Genomic DNA, 20,960 nt, shown 5'->3' with positions numbered 1-20,960 from the left:
GTATGGTCGAGGGGCGCCTTATCGACAGTGGAGATAAGTTAAGATAAAAAGGGGAAAGGATAGATGCACCCCATGTAAGTTATTCAAAGTTTGGACAAAAGCATTGATGGTGTATTGCGGACATCTTGCGTGAGCAACACAATAAAAATTGAGTGTTTTGAAGGTAATTGCCACAGTGGGAGACCATGGCGCGCAGGGAAACAACCCTTGTGCAATGAGAGCGGGTACGATGCCGCCTGCGTTTAGTGCCAGCCAGACCTCCTTGTTGGACCTCGTTTCTGGAGTAGTAGTTATGTGTGGAACGGGAGGCAGAATATAAATAAACCAAATATGTCGATGATGGTTATGCATGGAAGTTGACAAGGAGAACAACGAGACAGATGGAGGTTCAACTGATGGCGGTGGGAAGGCTCTTCGACGTCTCCAACGCTGAATGGGCAAGGAGACAGACCACCCTCAACCTCAACCTCAACCTCAACCAACATTCGCAGGTGCTGCTCGTGCTGGTGTGAACACTACCATCAACACACCGCATGCTTTTGTGATGGGCAAGAAGGGCAATGGTCCGCCAGGTACACGGGGCTAATACTACTCACTTCTCCATACCTGCATTTCTTTCTTACATCTTGAAACCTAGAATTTTGATGTCAACCAGTGGACTTTGAATAATCTACGATACCCTATGTTAGTTTCTTTAATAAACTCTTTGCTCACTTGTCTTGTGGGCTTGTCATTACTTCTATATTAAGCAGATGTCGTGTGAATGTATGCACATGTTTGGCACTGGCCTTAGCAATTCATTTGCTCCACATTCCTATTTTTAGGACCACTGCTGTTAAGGCCCCAAATTGGTAACAAAAGCTGTAAAATGTGACCAATCCTAATTGGGATACAAAGCTGTATATGATATGTTGAACCCAGTACCATAAAAACATTATATCTAGGGTAATTTACCACTGTAAGATTTTATTCAATTCAAATGGCCCCCGGGGCCGTGACACTTTGATGTCCAAAAAGATTCGTATGATCTTCCCCATTTGGTAATTTAGCGCGCGCGCGCGGGAATCCTGCGAAATTACCATTTTGGGAAGCTAAAATTCACTTTTTGTTGTGACATACGAAAAAATTTCGTATAAAATCGGCCATGTGACAGGTGACATACAAATTGAATAAATCTTACAGTATGGTATCACCTGAGTATATACTAAGTACTCTCAATTGGCCCACAAATCAACAAATAAATATATAAAATTTACTGACTTGAGTTGCAATCTACGTAGATAGTAGTCAACCAGACGTTTAAGAGGGTTATTATGCACCTGTGTGCTATTCTGTAATTAGTGGGATATTTCTTTAATTTAAAAATTCACTTTATCAAGTAATATTAAAAGCTGGGGCATAGCCCCAGCCCTGTCTAGTTCTAATTTAAAGAGATATTTGGGATTGGCAGGTGGATTGGGGAGAGTGAAGTGGTCGGCTTTGCAGGGGGAATGAATAGGATAACTGTAGGATTAACCAAGGTACTACTGACTACAGACAACTGGTATAAGTACTTGATCATAATAGCAACGGGTAGGGGAGGAAATGAAAGAGACTTAGTAAAGGAAATCTGAGATGCTACAGTTTGGTTATAAGAGGCATGCTCTGTATGTCATATCTGTCCTATCCTCCATCAACACCTCCTTCCTCTCCATCCAACTCAACATCAACATTATCATCATCATCATCATCATCATCATCATCACCATCATTAACAAGACCACCACCAACACCACCTTGTACACTATCAACACCAGCAGCACACTTCCCATCATCAACATCATCACTGATACCATCACACTCACACCACTTTCACCACCTCAACTTAGTCAGCATCATCTTGCTCTTATGGGTTGCAGCATGGATACACTTTCCATGGGGCCCTGAACAGACCTTGATTTGGGTATTTTGGTTGTTTGTGGAGTTGTTTCAGCATTCACCATTGCTCTCATTTCACATGTTTCACTACTTATGTACACTACTATCATGTGTTTACCATGCCTAATATGAGAGGCAATGATATCATACTTTAGTCATGCCTTTACATGCTGTCTACCTCAAGTCCAACTCCACGCTGTCAATCAACATCAACATCAACATCTGATGATCCGATCACCATCTTATCGTCCATCTTATCTCCTCTTTATCTTATCTTATCAACCAGGGCCAGAATAAAAGGTTTAAACAGCAAAGAAATGGGTTTCTTGAACCCAGGGTTTGACATTCCAGTTCGAAATAGTCAAACACCTCCACAGCAGCTATGTCCCCAACTGCTACCCTCCACCCGACTCTGGCAGTATGAATGCCAAGACATTCATTCGATAGATGTGACACTTCATATATGAGATTTGATGGCCCAAATTAGAGCCATAGTGGTAGTATTTAGACTAAAACCCTAGCAGTAGCCAGGCCGTCGTAAGCCTAAATACCTAACTCCAGTTAGTTTCCTGGCTGTAGTGGATATTTTTCTGTGGAACTTATATAGTATTTGGAAGTACTCCATACATATTTAGCATACATATAGCAGTTCCCTTCACCCATTTGGGATCACCAGAGCCGATTCAATCGTCCTCCAAAGACCGAAGTTAAGATACGAGGCAAAACATGAAACCCCGTTCGACACAACCACCACCAGGAAACGGTCTGTCTATGGAGTCCTCTACCATGTTCGTGTCACCCGCCATGGTGTCTGGCTTTTGTATGTGGGGGTGGTCAGCAAAGAACTGATTGATTTGGTTCCAGAACTCCGCGTTTTCGATAGGTGAGTTCGGAACATACACTCCGAGCACGCTTAGGGGGCGGGCGTCATGCGAGTCGATCTCGAGCAGCATCGCTCTTCCCGGTATGATTTCAGTTGTTCGCGCTGTTTCGGTCTTGACCAGTGTCTTGTTTAATGCAAAGGTGAGTTCTACTGTGTTAGTGGATTCTGGGTTTTCTGAGTTCATTACTCTTAGAACCCTGCCGAATAGGAATTCGACATTGTTGTGGCGCTCCCTGTCGAGGTGGGCTTCTCCCACCACCATCATACCAACCTTGTTTTCGTGCATATTCTGCCACAGGTGGAACCACTTGTTATCTGGGTGCCAAAAATTGATGTTTCTGAGGCCATTTATGTTGATCGCACCCAGCTTGATTGATGCTTTGGTTAGTTTTGTTGCATTCCTGGGAGGGCCCGGGAATTCCTCCTGCCTGCGTCGGAGGGGAGCTTGTCTTCCCATAGGTAGTGCTATGGGAGCACGGTCTTGTGCGGCCGTTCGGCCTTGCGCTTGGTCTTGCGCGAGCCGTTGGTCTTGGGCAAGGATTTCTCCTGCGGCTTGTCGTGCCGGCGGCTGGTCATGCCGCGGTGTCACCAAATCGGGCGGTACACCTATTGGGACCTGTTGGGTCAACGGCTGTTCGTGCCGGGGCTGGTCGTGCCCTGGTGTCACCAAATCGGGCGGTACACCGATGCGATTCTCGGTCGCTTGCGCATCCACAACCCCATCATTAACGTGTCTTGGGGTCTGCAGTTGTTCCCATTTGGGATCTGGCACCCTCGGCGTCTCCAGGGTGTCTGGTGCGCGGTCTTCTCCTCCTGCATGTATGTGGTCTTCGGGGTGCGGGTTGCCGGTAGTGGAGCTACCCTCCCCTCGGGCGTTCACACTCGTGTTGCCTGTTGCCGCTATTTGTCCCGGTAGGTTGGTAGGTTCTCTGACGCCGCTCAGGCCCTCTGCGCTCTACGTCGGCAGTTACAGACGACCAGTATATAGTTGGCACCCTAGGCTATCACCAAGTTATATCTAGGGTTATTTACCATGATAACACTGAAGTGTGTACTAAGTAAGTATTCTCAAATTGCCCACAAATCGAGAAATAAATACATAGATTTTACGGACTTGGGTTGCAATCTATATATACTAGCAACAATACTAGACCAGACATATAAAAAGGCTATTGAGCATTTGTGTGCCTTTCTGTAGTTACTGGCAATGTTCTTAATCTAGAAATTCATGTTATTCAAGCAACATTCAAAGCTGGGGCGTAGCCCCAGCCCTGTCTCGTTAGTACAACGCTCCAGAGTCCAGACTTGACTTGGCAAGCTGCTCACTGTCCCCGTCAGCGTGGACTATGGCTGACCAGCCCAAGTCCGTTGCAGTCTTGGTCTGGCCGGTTCCACCTCTGCTACACGGAACTGGAGTCGGATATGATGATATAAGCAGGAAGGAGGAAGGAGGAGGAGTAGAGAAATATGAGAAAAAGAGTTGTGGATGGGAGGGGAAAGAAATGAGTGGCTGTTACTTAACGCCCGAGTTGTGCGACGCGTGATATGCGCATGACCGTGGAGTCCACGTGGCGGCCACGGGGCACTACCACAGCGCAGTGGTGACAGTAAGTACTTGGGCGACCGCGTGACGCCGCCGTCGGTCACGGTCACACTTTCGCTGACGTGGCATCGCTCTCCCACGACAGCGAGCATTTCGGTCGAATCTGGGCGCCGTGGCACTGCTGTGCTGTCTTGAAGACACTTCACAAGGCTCACAAACGCCCTCTCTCCTCTCTACTCGTCGGACTCCTTGACTGCGGCGGCCCACGAATCCGATTCAGACGCGACCGGTTGTGCTAGACATCGATGTCTCTGCCTTGGCAACCAACGGCGACACCGTGCTTTCACCCAAAAACCACTCACAAAACACGCATGACCTCGATCCCCCGCTGGGCTAGCTCGCGCTCCGAGTCGCAGGCAACGCCGCCAAGCACTGGCTCCACCACGTGGCACGAGGTCCCAAGCGCGCTCTGTGGCAAGTACAACACGCCGTACGTCGCGCACCCCAAGGACGAGGCGAAGAACCACTCGCTGAAGTGCGTTCTCTGCTTACTATGAGATCGGGGTGCTGATGAAGGTGTGGCTGAACAGGATCAGGCGGAAAGGCGCGGTGCGTCTTCCGAGCCGTCTCGTTGCGGTGGAAGGTAAGGGTGCTGACTGACTAGTAGGGCGCGATAATAGATGCGGTACTCCACCCGAATGCAGTGGACGACCGCAAAGACGCCGTATGTCACTTCTTCCCTTCATATTCTCCTAGGACTGACAACCGCATTTCCTTGCGGACCTCCTCCACACCCGCCAAGAAGATCAGCGACGCAGCATTCAAGTTAACGCCGCTCCATAATCCGTGCGTCCCATGCCCCTCCCTTCTTTCCACCCTAGCCCATACTAAGTCGCTTGAGGCGGGCTTTGGCCCGGAACGCACGCAACGCAGGGAGTCGCCGCGGGCGGGGCGGGAACAACATATTGAGTCCAGACATTGGGCGGGCGGCACGCCGTATGCCCGCAGGTGTGCAGAGCCGGACGCGCGGCACTGGGCTTCCTGTGCCGCACAAATCGTGAGCGCTTTCCCCGTCGAGACAAGTTCTTTGAACTTTCGCTGATGAGGGACAGTGCGGCATACGGCCAAAACAACCGGCCACCCCGAAGGCGCGTATACCGAATCCGAGCTTCCTGATATGTCCGGCACGCTGTGCAACAGCACCTAGCTCTCCGTCGACGACGCCGAGTATAGCTTTGCGGCCGCGTCAGTGGCGTCACGGTCATACCTTCGCTGACATCGCAGCGCGCTCTCCCACGACAACGAGCATATTCGACCCACAGACGCCCTCTCTCCTCGCTACTCGTCGCACTCGGGCCTCCGCCGGGCATGGACTGGGCCGGCTGCCTCATTCTCCGACAGCTCGCACGCCCAGATGTCGGGCTGCTTTCTGGTAGGCCGTGACCCTGGGCGGCCTGGGTCAGTAGGTCGGTACCAGCACGGAGCTGAGCACGCTACTTCCACGCGTGGTGTGGCACGACAATGGCTTTGCGAACGCCTGGGGTCTCGGGCCCTGAATGCTCGCATATGTGCGCGAGGCATTACGTGCGTGTTCCATATCCTCTTCCATCATAGTTGCTGAAGCCGGTGTCTGGCGCGAATGCGTGAAAGACGGTGTCATCGGAAGTTGCTATTAAAGTTTACTATATATATCAAGTACATGCTCAGGCCGGCAGTACTAGTAAGTGCTACAACACATCTCCACCACCTACTCAATAACGCAATTCTCCAACGCCGACACAAGGTTCGGTGTTTGAAGCTTCGTAAGGAGGCTCTGGAAATTGGGGTTCCCACCCTGGCCCTTGGTGTACAGCGTCGACGTCAGCGCAGGGGCCTTGGGCACGTTCTTGCAGATGATATTCTGGTGCCGCGCGACCAGCCTGAGGCGCGAATCCACCGCAGCTTGATTGACGATCGTGTATTGCTGGAAGTCATCAGTCAGGTCTAAATCTGCGGATACGTATGAGCAGCGGGCCTAGCAAAACTTGAAGAGAAGACGCACCGACAATGTCGTTCATCGGCCCCGAAATCAGCACGTTCCTGTATATCGCCATGGCTTGGGCATGGAAAGGACTTGCTTTGTCCTCCTTGGTGGTATCGATATTGCCGTTGTACGCTTGAAACTGCAACAACATGTGGGTGAGTTGCTATGCGGTGAACATACGTATTACGCACCTGTTCCCACTCTAGTGTCTCCCCCGGAAACTCGAATACGGCAGCGCCAACTCCGTTCCAGGTGTACTCTGCAACGGAGGGTTCATACAATCAACGGCCCTTCAGCTCAGAGGGATCGAAACATACCGAAGACATCAACATTTACCGGCGGCGGCCGTGGAACTATTGGAGTGCCATAACACGCGAATTGTGCTGCAGCGATGACGCTGTCGGTGAGATAGAAGCCACCGGGCACCTCGGGCTTGTGGTTGAAGTCGCCGATTGGGGCGGTCTTCGCGAGGTTCACGCCGGCCACCAGGGAGGCAGCGTTGCTTGGAACGGTGCCGTGGAAGAGCGTGATGCGGCCCTTCGCGCTTGGGTGCACTACACCCGCGCGCGCCTCGTGGCGGTTTGGCGCGAATTCGGCATATCGTGCTTGCAACGCCTTGTCGATCTGTGCCTGGGAGCACGCTTTTTTGGGGGTGGCTTTCGTCGGAGCTTTTGAGGCCGGCGCTTTCGCGGGTGCCTTTGCAGGTGCTTTGGCGGCAGGTGCCGTAGCCGGTGCCTTCGCGGGGACGTTTGCTGGAGCCTTTACTGGCGCTTTGGCGGGCGCTTTGGCGGGTGCTTTGACCGGCGCTTTTGCTGGCGCTTGGGCGGGCGCTTTGACCGCCGCTTTGGCCGCCGCTTTGGCCGGCGCCTTGGCCGGAGGATTCGTCGCCTATGTACGAGGCAGTGAGCGGTATGGCTGACAAACACGGGATTACGCACCCGCTTCTTCAAAGCCGTGCCAGTGGCGGGTTCCTTTTGGCGCAGTCAGTAACAGGGCAGATGACCAGCGGCGAGCGACGTACGGGTTTTGTGGCGGCCCTGCGCGCTGCACGAGCCTCAAGCGCCTATAACGTAAGCCGTTTCAATGCGACGGAAAGATACACTGGAAGAGACAACTTGGCGCACCATTAGTTCGGCGTCGTCCGCCGCGGTAGGCCGCCCAAACGCGGGCAGTGTCAGGAGGAGCGAAACCAGGAGGCTTGTCGGGAAGCGCATCGTTTGGTCGGTAGCAGAGGGACGTCACGGTGGTATGAGTTAGCGAAGAAAGTTGCGATCTAGCGCAAACACAAGTGAAGGGAAGAAAAGCCGGTCTGGCGGCAAGAACTCGAAGGGAAGGAATAAGCCGGGGGAGTACTACTAGTAGGACTCGTTGCAGAAAGGAAGAACCGACGACGACCCCATTCCTAAACACCAAGTACATATACTACTTGGGGAATTACTCACAGGGGTTTCGAAATTTGTGCTGCGAAACCCGACATCGCCGGAAGAGCCAGTGGTTGGCTCAGATTGTCTTTCTCTCCCTATCTTCATCAAAGCTCGGGCTTCTCGTGCATCGAAATTTTCAAAATTCGATGAGCACACATTTTTGTCAAGGGTGCTGCGAAACCCGACATCGCCGGAAGAGCCGGTGGTTGCCACAGCCTGAGACTGTCCTCCTCTCTCTCTCTCCCCTCGAAGCTCGGGCTTCTCATGGGGTTTATTTGGCGCCTGCGGCATTACATGGCAGGGGACATAGCGCGTAGCTCGGCACGGCTTCCACGACCTCGTTCACCAATGTGGCGCAAGGATTAGAGGGCCGTGTGAGGGATTTGCACCAGCCATCGCGTTCCTGTCAATCTTGATGAAACAAAAGCCGACATCGTGCAGAGTTGTGCAGATCTAATGGTGGATTGCTGGCCTTGGCCTAAGGCTACAAAGCGATCAAGCAAATAATCGAGTTGCAGGCTAGCGGCTTTGCACATGTGGCGATCCGCCGGTGAATCCGTCGCCTGTACGCTGGATTCAATCGTCCTGACGACAGTGAGAGTTGGTGACGTGCGCGTGACGGCCACATCAGGAAAATGACAAGTTTAGCTTTTGCAGCTTTGTAAAGCAGTTAAAGCAACAAAAGCAATAACAGCTCTGAAGCTCTTTTGCAGCTTTTTAAGGTTATGTCCCTTCCTTTTTAAAGCTGAAAAAAGCTGAAAAGCAGTCTCAAGCAAGGGGGGCCCAACATTCAAATTATGTACATAGGGCTGAATGTTTTTTTTCTGGGCCTTCAGACCCCCCTCCCCCCCCTCCTGCCTTATATAGTAATGATCTCCCACGAAAACGTGACTGATGCGATCAAAATCGCATCAAAATGATCGATAGAGGTCTTGAAAATGGAAAATGTGATTAAATTAAATTGTAACTAGGCTATTATAATGTTCCTATGCCTTTAAATGAACTTTCATATAAAGTTGTATTGCTTCTTGCATCATGATGATATGTTGATGCTATCAAAGACTGTGACAAGTTTAGTCACTTCACCAAAAAAACTGGGTTTCACTGCATTCAAAGGTATCAAATGGCATTTAACATGGAAGATCTACGTATGAAAGGCCTCCTAAGGCCTCCTAAGTACCTCTTGAAGCATCCCTACACCAAACACAAAAGTTTTTTTTCTAGGCTCTGGACCCCCCCCCCCACCCCATAGCCGTGATAGGCATCTTGCGCCCCCCTTGGTCTCAAGTGCTATATCAAGTTTCACTCAAGCCACCAAAAAAGAAGCTAAATCTATCTTGTTGTTAACATAAACCATACTGTCCCATTTTGATCAACTGTCCGGGGCATGTAACACGTAACACAAGCTGTCCGCCAGGCAAGGTGTCTGGATTACTATAAAAGGCAACTCTGGCGTCAGCGAGAACACAAAATTGCCTTTTTAAGGCTGTTTTTGATCGGAATCCGGCCCCGAACACATAACAGAGGCCACAGGTGTCCGCGCCGCGACCGCCTGTAACACGTAACACGGACAGTTGATTGAAATGGGACAGTAGTTTGCATATCTAAACATAACAGTACTTAAATTGTACTAACAGCAGTCGGAAATTACATCGTTATCTACTCATCATCAGATGACAGCTCGATGGGGGGCGGCAGCCGCTGCCTCGTTGCGGGACTTGGCCATGGTACTGTCAGGGGAACCCCTGCTTCGGCCTCCTTGGGACCGACCGAGTGCATCCGAGGCACATCCGACCAGCGCCCCCTCGGACGCTCCGACCCACCCCGACCATCGTCCACGGCCTCCTTCGCCCGCACAATCACCGATCCGTCAAGACCCTCCCAACGATCACTTTGGGACAGAGCCTGTGACGCCGCTCAGGCCTTCTGCACTCTACGTCGGCAGTTACGGACGACCAGTATATAGTTGGTGCCCTAGCAGGCGGACCCTTAGAGTTTCTTCTCTTTGGATCCTCCCCTGCTAGGTCGGTCCCTCCGTGTATTTCCGTAGCTTCTATTCACGCTTTGGATCCTCCCCTGCTAGGCTTTCGTCGAAGTCTCCAGGGTTGCCCTTACAGGTACCAGTGACCAGGTTGGAGCTTCTTGATCAGCTGCTCAATCTTGGCATAGGGACGAACCGATTTGTTGACGCCGTTGACAAGCTGATGGGTATACACATAGTTGGTCTTCGAAAAGTTCCCACTGGCGCCAGCAACTGCGACATAGGCCCCCGAGCTGTAGAGATTGAAGGCCCGTTTAAGCTACCAAGAATTAGTGCATGATCATCAGTCTAAAACAACATACCGCCTGGATGCACATCGTCAATGCACCAACAGGATATGTTGATGAATCGGCCATATCGAATTGCACTTTAAAGCAGGGGCAGCGGTGACGAGCCGTAGTGGTAATATTTATGCTAAAAAGCTCTAGGAATAGCTAGAATAGCAGTAGCCTAGAAATCTAGATATTCTTAGTCCCTATGTTTTAGCAGTGTAATTACTATAATATTATTCTTTATTTATTTATTTTCTGCCTTTATATTGTCTTAATTTTGATGGGGATTGTGATCCTTGATATATATTATTGATGTGGAACGATTTTTGATGGCCATCAGTAGTTTTGATCACTGTGTCAAGCTATATCATTTTGGTCCCAATTAGGATAATCCTGAACACAGGCCTTCCCCAGTATATACCGGGTCATCGGCCTGAAGAAAAGGAGTTAGCATTACTATATATAGTATTTTTAGCATCAAATCTATTAATTTGATGTATTAATAAAAAAGTCTTCTTAGAGTTTTTAGGCTACCGCCATTCTAGCTATTCCTAGACCCTAGGCTAAATCTTACACCTACGGGTGTGGCAGGTTCGGCATCAGATTCGACATCCATGACATCGTTGGATTTGTCGTCATCGTGGTACTCATCACTGCTGCCTCGTCCATCTGAAAAGTCGACAAAGGCTAGGAAGAATATAGTGAGTAGAATCAAAATCAAAAGAAAGATGATGCCTTGGATTTCGTCGGGCATGGCAGGGACTGGCTCCGGATGAAGACGAAGCTTCTTGTGGCTCTGCAAGAATGGAGGATGGGCAGCTGTCTTGATCGTCTTCTGCTGTTCATGCATTGTTTGAGCCTCGATGATGTGGGCAATAGTGTTGATGCCTGAGGCGTATTTTGTGGCAGTTGCGAGCTTGTTGTTGACAGCAGCTTGCTTGCTTTGTGCAACTTCAGCGCTCGTGCGTTTGGCACCAGGCATGTTGGGCAGCCCGGGGTTTGTTGCGTGCCCAGGCCGCATGGTCATCTGGAGCCCGAATTAGTGCTAATCCATGGCCAGCTGTAAGACAAACCGTGAGGCGCTCCGGAAGTTCATCTTTGCTGTTGATTTGAGCGGGGTTGGCAGCAGAGGCCTGTTGAACAGATGATATGACTGCGAGAGTGTATGAAAACCAGACAAACCGGCTGGCCGGGCTTCATGCTTGACGTGTCTTTGATTTTTGTGGGTGCTTTTGCGGTTGCTTGGCTTTTTGACTTGGTTTTTTGCTATTCATGAAAATTAGCAGGTGCGGCATGGAGTAATGGGAGAGACGCACCTCAATAGCCGTCTGCGGGACCACACCAGACTTACGAGAATGACCTGCCATTGTTTAGTGGGGGGAAGCTTTTGCAGGCAAGACGTGTTACGCACCAGCTTTTAACCCACCCTCACATCGTCCGATCCTCAAGTTTTTCGTGGCCAAAACACGAGCTCAGCATGTGCGAATGCTGCTAAATGTCTTTGCCGTGTTTGTCGAGCAGGGTAAGCATACCACATAAATCCAATTAGTGCAGTATTTGAGCCTGCCAACGGGGTCAGCATTCCCACATCCCCTCTGGGGACACTGGCACATATGTGTCATGGCGGCTGGGGTGTGTAGAGATGGTGGGAGGAGTGAAAATTTTTACAAGCGGGACCATTAGAAGATGTGTCATGCGTGCTGACGCTACGCCGGTCCGGCGGCTGTCTTCTGAAGATTCGGACGCTGCGAGCTTGACTCTGGCTCTGGGCACGCTACTGGGCGGTGAGGCTCTGACGCACCTTGGCCGAAGCTTTGATGCTGACAACGTGCTTACAGGCCGCTGTTTACATGCCCTGCTTTTGACTGGAAGTCCCTTGCCCATCTTCCTGCAGACGCGAACCCGAAGCAGCTACCTCCCACTGCTGTTCGTCCCTGCCATCCACTCAAGCATACGATCTGCCTCAGGGAGCTCCACCACTACCGTTGGATGAACGCGCCAAGGACGACTGGGGCTCGTTCGACACCTGCGTTCAATTCGAGTTTGCGGAGTTTATCTTCAAGCGACAAGAGATGGCGGGCGACTCTATCAACCAACTAGCACAATTCTTGGCCACGCTGTACCCGCCCGAGGACCCGTTCTTCAACAACCACCGCCACCTCTATGTGATGATTGATGAGATTCAACAGGACGATATCCCTGGCAGTTGTTCTCTGTCCAGTACACCGGCACGTGTCCCGAGACAGGCCAAATCCCCTCGTGGATGACCCAAACCTATGAGGTCTGGTATCGGTTGCCGCTAGCAATCTTCGCAGTACATATAGCTACATCTATGCAAAAGATGTGGGTACTATCCCAAGGGGGTAATGCAAAAGATGTTGTGACAGATGTATTTCATGAATTTCTCACTGGAATTAAGAGATATGACTAATATCAAAATACATATAGGAAGAGAAATCACCTTTTCTTTGGGCCAAATATTCGTAATATTATATTTGGGACTTATAAGCCCAGGGACCAAAAAATTAATAATCGATTAAGTAAGGTTGATGTAGCAAGATGCAGTCATCAAAAGCTCTGATGGCAATCAAAAATCGTTCCACATTGATCAACATATCTACATGTCATTGATCCCATCACTGATACCTTGATATAGCAGCCACAAACAAGAAAATAGTGTTATTTAATTTAATTTCCAAGCAGTTGCCCTCATCTTTTGCATTACCCCCCTAGGATGCTACCCACAACTTTTGCATAGATGCAGCCATATGAGCTGATCTTCGAGCGACAGCTGGCCAACCCCGACTTCAAGGACAAGCTCGACTGGGCCCCGAAACATGTTTCTAAGGATGGCAAGAGGCAGTTTACTAACTTGATGTTAGGGAACTAAGCCTAGAGACAGGTGGCAAGTACTTCCGCTTCATTTTATGATCTAAGCTAATGTTTTCTTAGGATATTATTGGCAAAGATGACAAGACTCATGGCGCCATGTTCGTCCCCATTGTCGTTGGCAGCGCCAAGACCACAGCCTCGATTGGGACTGGGAATGTCGACTTCTGGCCAATGTATGGCGGAGTTGGTAACAAGAAGAATGGCGCACGACGCAGCCATGGTGATGGCATTGCCTTGCTTGCGTTCCTGGCTATTCCCAAAAGTACATTATTCTTTCATCTAGTTGATGAATGGTAATGCATGCTAGCAACATGACAATATGCTAACAGCAATGAATTCTGCAAATTCCGGTATCAGCTATTCCATTCGTCTATCCGCCGAGTCTTTGACTCTGTACGGCCCTACATGACGACCCCGCGTGTTACTCATTGCGCTGACCAATATTTTCGTCGGGCCATCTATGGCTTTGGCCCGGATATTGCAGATTATCCGGAGCAGGCGCTTCTTACAGGTATTGTCCAGGGCTATTGTCCCATGTAAGTAATTTGGATTCTTGTCCTCGCTAGCTCACTGTTGTTTCAGTTGTCTCTCTCCAGCAGACGACCTGGACCGTGACATTGTTGTCAGCTAATAATAATATTAGAATTGCTGTTGCCCCACCATTTCCAGAACTACGATATTTTCCTGTCGGGCGAGGCTTTAAGCAGTGGACGGGAAATGACTCAAAGGGTTTAATGAAGGTAAGTCAAGATCAAGAACTATATTCAGGACTGAAAGGAATATAAGGTCTATCTTCCAGCAATCATTGGCCAGGTTCCAAGTGAAATGGTTCAGGCGGTCACAGTGCTAATCGAATTCTGCTACCTGGTTTGCCGCTTGGTAATTGATGAAGATACCCTTCAGATAATTGACGAGATGATTCGGCACTATCATCACTACCGCGAGGCCTTCCGAGTTATATGTCCGCAAGGATTTTTGCTCCCTCGGCAGCATGCGCTGAAGCATTATATTGCTTGCATCATGGACTTCAGTGTTCCAAATGGACTTTAATCACGAAGTCGAAGCATATTTGGGCCGTAAAGCGGCCATACCGCCGCTCTAATCAAAATAAACCCCTTGGTCAAATGCTTCTCTCAAACCAACGACTTGACAAACTTGCCACTGCACGGGCTGATTTCGCTGCCTGTGGTATGCTATCTGGGTTGCTATTTACATCACCACTAGTGCCCGTAGAGGAGGAACCTCAACTAGTAGAGACCACTGTTGATGATGATGTGGAAGAAGGGGATGTTCCAGGCCCTACCTGCCTAGGGGAGGTAACCCTTGCAAAAAGCTGTGGTACTGTCTTCCTCCTATCCTTTACTACAGCATTTAATAAAGCCTTCCCAGTTCGAAAGGTGCCCTGTGACGTACACCAGCTGGCACATTATATACACCAGCCACGTCTTCATGAACTCATTCGACACTTTCTTTTTGAACAGCTCAATCCAGAGCGAGCAGCAACTGAGGACATTATCCCTCCCGATGACTGTCTAGACTTCGCCGAACGTGTCTATATCTACACCTCCGCCCGGGCAGTGTTTTATGCTCCTAGCGGCATCTGCGGAATTGGTGGGTGTAAGGGCAACCTCGCGAGGCTCGAAATCAGAGTCCTGAGCAGAGGGGGAATCCTTAGTGAAACTACTACAACAGAAAGGGACACTACAGACTCACCTGAGCAGAGGGGGAATCCTTAGAGAACAAGCCAAGGAGCCCTCTGCTCAGGTGCACTACTATATACTAGTGACCGGAGTAATGATAGAGTGACTGCATAGCGACAAACGACGCATGTGAGAAGTCAGGTGTTGCTAATGGACCCTAGGTGAGTGTCGAGTAGCCCTCGAAGCTCCGGAGAGGCAGGTTTGGGACCATGATGCCAAGGGAAGAGCCCAGGCATCCTTAGAAGGCCCAGGAAGGGCTTTGGAGGGTCCAGACTGCCTCTGGGCGTCTCCGCTTGTGACCGTGACCGTGACAACCGGAATCGGAATCGGAATCGATTCCGGGTGTGTGACCGTGACGTGACGGCCGGAAACGGAGAGGGGGGGCATGGAGCGGAGAGGGAAGGAGTCGGTCTAGCCCAAGGGCCGGGGAGTGTCGGAAAGGACCAATGGGAATGGCGGCCAGCCATGACCACTGGAGGGTAGCGACAGGAGGGTCACTCAGAGATGTCCCCGGACGTCTCCAGAGAGGTGGAGGTGTGAGGGCATGCAGCCTGGGGCGCTGCAGTAGGCACGAGCCTTAACGGCAGTAGGCCTCACCCAAAGGAAGACCCGATGACGGGGGCCGTGGTGGCGGAGTGGGGGGCGGAGCCATGGCGGGGCTCAGCCATCCGAACGTAAGCCCAAACACTGACATAGGTTGGGGACACCCAAGAGGTCCAACGGGTAGAGGTTGCAGGGGGACCTCGATGAGCGACAGCCCAGAGAGGCTATAAGGCTATAGGCTCGAGGTCTCAGAGGAAAGTGGTGCGTCCACATCTGGAGAGGTCTCCGATGGCATTAGTGATCCCTGATGGTGACTCCGGAGAGACTCCCAGAAAGGGGTGGCCATGGGAGTCAGAGGTTGGGGACCACTGGATGCGGGATGTGGTGGGAGAAGTGGAGGAGGAGCGTCAGGGTGCAGGAATACAGAGACTCGGGTGGAGACACGGAGACGCGAGTGGAGACGCGGAGACGTGAGCGGAGACGCGGCGCTTGATGGGATTAAGTGACGGCATCAGGGTCTCCCCTGACAGTGGGATGCGTCATGAATGAATTCTAGCCACCAAGTCATGGTACCGTGGTCCACCTCGATACGACTGTGCTCTCATCGAGCATGACACGGAAGCTCAGGGCTTCCGTGGCCTTCACGCTGTCCGTGTTCGGCTTTTGATGTAGTTCACATTCCGCGGTATTCAATATCCCTGCACCTTGGTTTATTGGTTCTCAGCTCATGGCGATGCCCCATGTCTGGATACTGGGATGTGGATGGTGAAGCCAGACTGGGTTCGGGGTTCTGCCTGCACACAACGCCTGCTAGCAGTTGTCCATCTTGATGCAATCTTACAGGGAGTATATTTGATTGCTGTGGCTGGGAAGGACTTTCTACCTTCTGATGACAAAGACCTGAGCTTTTCAGACTCTTTAGATGCATTTGAAGCATTTTATGTAAACAAGTATGCAGACTACCATGCACATGAAATATTATTTTAATTTTTAAAAAATATTATTTCCAGATATTCTATTATTTTCAAGAATATCCAAAGCTAAAAAAGTTTCAAAGCTTTTAAAGGAAGAAAGCTTAAAAGTATCACAAGTCATTCAAGCTGTCCATAAGGTTGGCACAAGTTCGCACAAAAGCTAAAACTGAATAAAGGACTACCCAAGCTATCAAAAAAGCACTTGTCATTTTCCTGATGGCATGCCCGCATCCCTTTGGTACTACTGGTGGGCGAATACTCAGAAGGCTCAGCACAGTTAGCAACACTTTTTAACCAAGAACATGCCCAGCGCACTCGTGAGTCATTCGGCTCTAAAAAGTTGATAAGAAAAGTAATTTTTATTTTACAGAAAACAAGTGGTTTCCGCAAAGGGAAAACTATCACACCGGGGATTTACGCAAAAAACAGGGGCCCCAAGTAGGACTTTTTTGTGGGAAAAGCAGCGCTAAACGTGGCCGTCCGATTGGATCCAAATCAAAGCTGCAGATTTTTATGCATGTGACCCGGTAATTTCTGAGACATGTACACGGAAATCAGGGCCCATGATTTCTGTGAGAATCGGCCCCTGTTATTTGGGCCTGTATCTGTCTCCAGCTTCGGGCCACCTTTTCCCCCTTAAACCCCGATGTGTATATTTAAACTGGTTTCGATTTGCGGAAACCACTGGTTTTCCATAAAATGAAATTTATTGTCTGGGGGAACCCTTACTTCGGCCTCCCTCGGACTGTCTGAATGCATCCAAGGAGGGACACAAACGAGGTAGCGATGGCCAAGTCCGGTTCGGTTCGGTTCTTGGCCATTTTTGGCTGAACACTGGACTGCCGGTTCAGTTCAAAATCAGGTTTTGCCGAACGTGAACACCGAACGGCGGTTTGAACTGGCCCTGAACCAGCTTTATTTGGCCCCAAATGGCTGAACCTGGCTGAACCAAGGGCCAGGTTCGGTTCGGCCTTTGCCGAACGCGCGTTCAGTCCGGTCCGGTTTGGGTTCGAACCGAAATCCCAAACTGGACCTGGCCATCGCTAGAATGAGGGCACACCAGTAACTTGTTGCGGGGGGACAAAATCCTCTGCTGGAGCCTCTGAATGCGCCTCTGCTAGGGCGGCCGTGTCAGAGTAGTGGGCGAAATTCTGCTAACATCTTGTTGCATAGTTGCTGGATTACCTCGTCGAGGATGCTTATATGGCGGACGTCGGTGGGGAGTGGGCAATCCTGAGCCAAGTGATTGGGGTCGCCGCATCTGAAGCAGGCTCGACAAGGGGCACCCCAAGCCCTGGTGCAATCCAGCTCCATTGGAATGGGGGCCCAAGGCACCAAGACGGGGGCACAGGCCATGAGTGGCGCTGGAGGAGCCACTGGGTGGATGGGAAACAGGGTTGCGGAACAGGTGAAAGGCAGCACGTGGAGCGCCTGCTGCGGGGTCATTCCTTTAATAAGCTTCACCTACACCAAGGCTCCATATTGTTGGAAAGCCCGAGTGCGCCAGCCCAGATAGTCACAGAGATCTGGGGGGTCATTTGAAGATGTGATACTGTTGTTGATCAAGGGGTCAAGTCCGTAGTGGTACTTTGTCACCTTGACCAGCGTGTCTTCAAATTGGGCAAGGTCTATCAAGTCCTCAAAGTCATCGGTATATCCGTAGATGTCCTGCGTTCCCATGTGACAACATATGCTTTCCAGCTTGATGAGCACAAGGTCCTGCTCATTCTCCTTGACGAACCGAAGGCAAAACTTGGAGAGGAATAGGGTTTTGCTCCCATGACGCTCTGCCCATTGCTGAGTAGGTCACTCCGCCATATAAGATGTGGTGTAGCAGGATTGGTGTAGCAGGATGGCCTTTTCTTCACTCAGCTCTCCATTGACCACAAAGGCCTCTGGGGCAAGCCGGGCATAAGTCTTGACCACATATAGGAAGGCACGGCCACATTTGCAATCTCCGTTAAACACAAACAGGGGTTTGGTCAGAGGACTAATTTTGAGGCGCCAGTAATCCATGTCCAAGTCGGGGGCATTCGGAGATGCTGAATGCGGTGTGGAGCTGCCGAAGGTGGTGCAGCAGCAGAAGCCCGGGAAGCAAGATTAGTGAGAATATTGGTGAGGTTGTCTAGTTTTGCCTCAAGTGCGAGGAGTATTGAAATTTCCTCAAGGGCGCCACATATCTGGTTGAGATTTAAACTGACCACAAGAACTTGAAGTACTTTGGAAAGCCACAGCACCTCAATTGTCAGCAAACCTAATGGTCGTTGTACCTTTCTAGGTTTGACTTCATGCTACACCACATCCCAGGTCGCCATATTGGCCGCCCTGATGCTCTCTCTGGTCGGCCTGACTACAGCATCTCTATCTACATTCGTGCGCTCGAAGCCGTCACTGTCTCTGGGCCGGGATTCGAATTTGTCTGCGACATCAAAGAAGCACTATCCAGTGAACCTGACCTAGAGGAGCCCGTCTCCCTTGCAGCCGGCAACTCGTGAAGGTCCAAGGTCAAGTTTAGGCCTCATTTTGGACAAGTGGGCTGTCTCGGGTGAGCTCTTGTACTTCTGCAGCAAAGTTGAAGTTCCTAAAGACAAAGACCTGAGAGGACTCATCATTCAGCTCTGCCACAATATGCAAGTTGCCGGGCATGCAGGGCGGTTCAAGACCTTGGAGCTAGTCTCGTGCAATTACTGGTGGCTGCAGATGTCTTGCCATATTGGACGCTGCTGAAGACTTCCGAGCTACACCCGACCCTTTGAAAGTCCCCCCCCCCCGAACACTGGCACACTGTCACGGTGGACTTTTTGTTAAGTTCCCTGAGGCACATGGGTTCAACATGGTTATGGTAGTGGTTAATGCTCTTAGGAAGTGCACTCACTCATATGACAATAGACGTGGTTAGAGCTGCCTACCTGTGCTATCGGAATATATGGAGGCACCACAGAACCCCCCGAAAAGTACATTTCAGAGTAGAGATATTGATCCTACCATTTAGGTATCCTTAGCTGTGCTTGAATTACCCCTGTAGCTGTTGGAGTCATTAAAATATCATCTCATCATTGAACTCATTCTCAACGCAAAGGCCTGCCAATTGCAAGGTATATCTGATCTCTCTCTCTCTGCTCAAACAGGGTGAACTCAACACATTTATTGAGGAAGGGCTCACTACAGGTGGAGATCCTGTTGTGGTGTAGTCTAGGTCTCATATCATATAGTTCTCCTTCCCCATCAGAGTTTCCCCCAGAGTTCAATATCTTTCCTCTTCTTTTTTTCCCTCTCTTGTTGTGGTTGCAGTTAGAGCAGTTCAAAAATCACAAGGAGCATCTGCTCCAGGAAACATTCGATGCTATTACAAAGCTTCGGCAGACAGTCAATCGTAATCTCAAAAAGTTTTGACAACAGCAGCTTTCGGTCTACCCCCATTTGACACTCAGGGCATAGTGATTTGTGTCATCACGTTTCATTGCACGTTTTTTTATTGTTTGGACAAGGGTGGTAGTAGAAGGCAAGAAGATCAATGACTTGCTGATGTGACATATCATCAAGATGTGACTCATCAGTATTGGGTGCCTACAAAAAGGCTTCGAAAAGCTCACATAGCAGCTGAAACAGAGGACAGATTTAGAATTTAGTGCCTAGATGACTACTGGACCACCTTTCCAAAAAGTGAAATAATGCCTGCTCCAATGCCCCCTACCCTATGTCACACGTGACATACTGTCCCGGCCTGCTGATCCGCGGGCCCCTTGGGACAGATTGCGCAAACCACTTGGCGGTGTTGGCCTCGTATTGCTCATTGATGAGTCGGACTTCGACACGCTCGCAGGCGACTCGACCAAGCGTCTCCTGCCACTGCTGGCAGATGCGCTGGTTTTGCGGAATCCAGCTTAGACCAGGCGGAGCCGCTAGTGGACTCAATGATCATATGATTTGCTTCATCGATACCCTCGCCGCTCGCCGCGTCACGCGCTCGCGGGTATATCCGCATGGGGCAAGGCGCGCCAAATCGGGCGGCGTGATGCGGCGGCGGTGGCGAAGGACCCCAGACACCGCACTGCGAGGCGATGATTAGCCGGTCGGTGCGGAGGTGCGCGGCGGAGGTGGGGATACGTCGGATGTCGTGCGCCAGAATCGATTCACCTATGATAGTTGTTATTGGCGGGCGGATCTAGCCAGAAGCGAAAGCAGTTCGGGACGCGGAGCAACCGCGGCGTTGGAGTGGAGTGGAAGGCGCCTGGCAACGTACGGTGACAATCTTGCGGCTGCCATTGGCTGCTGCTGCGCGATGGCCGCAGCTGCGCTCATGTGATTGGTGAATCTAGCCAACCATGTGTGTGTATGCGGCGGTGCGCCGATGGTCCACCGCTGCTCACGGCGTCAGCGATCGGGGCGGACCGGAAAAAAATGCTAGCGATCTGATGCGCTGACTCGTGATTGCCGACGTGAGTGTGACACTATTTCCCCTGGTTTCTTCCGCACGGCCACCATCGATGTTAAGCCGAACGTACCTAGTGCTGGCACTAGCGCTCGCGCCACAAGTCCCAGCTCGCCCCCAACAAACATCTCCGCCGTCTATCGCCACCCACGTGCCAACTCGCACGCGGGGCCCTTTCTTTACCCGCCCCGGCCGTTCTCTTCCCATGCCCGCAAACGAGTCTAACTGGCGCCGTCGCACACCGCGGGCAGCCGGCTTCTCAGAAGGCCCAGCGTAACTCCGAGTCCGCGGCGCAGCGAGCCAACCACACTGGCAG

The 20,960-nt window shown here is 50.8% G+C and overlaps 2 protein-coding genes across 2 annotated transcripts; both read left to right on the top strand.

The window, feature by feature from the left end:
* Positions 1–11,796: 11,796 nt before the first annotated feature.
* MIND_00648900 (uncharacterized protein) lies at positions 11,797–12,370 on the top strand (the record flags this gene model as incomplete). Its single annotated transcript, XM_037363220.1, has 3 exons — positions 11,797–11,931; positions 11,976–12,029; positions 12,071–12,370. 3 exons carry the CDS (start codon positions 11,797–11,799, stop codon positions 12,368–12,370), a joined length of 489 nt encoding a protein of 162 aa, XP_037221141.1.
* Positions 12,371–13,091: 721 nt separating this feature from the next.
* MIND_00648800 (uncharacterized protein) lies at positions 13,092–13,626 on the top strand (the record flags this gene model as incomplete). Its single annotated transcript, XM_037363219.1, has 3 exons — positions 13,092–13,288; positions 13,325–13,531; positions 13,578–13,626. 3 exons carry the CDS (start codon positions 13,092–13,094, stop codon positions 13,624–13,626), a joined length of 453 nt encoding a protein of 150 aa, XP_037221140.1.
* Positions 13,627–20,960: the final 7,334 nt, after the last annotated feature.

This window comes from Mycena indigotica, assembly GCF_014461135.1.
Source record: "Mycena indigotica strain 171206Taipei chromosome Unknown Mind.scaff0005, whole genome shotgun sequence".
Taxonomy (NCBI): Eukaryota; Fungi; Basidiomycota; class Agaricomycetes; order Agaricales; family Mycenaceae; genus Mycena; species Mycena indigotica.
Note: the sequence above shows the minus strand (reverse complement) of the source record. Positions and strands in the feature narration are given on the sequence as shown.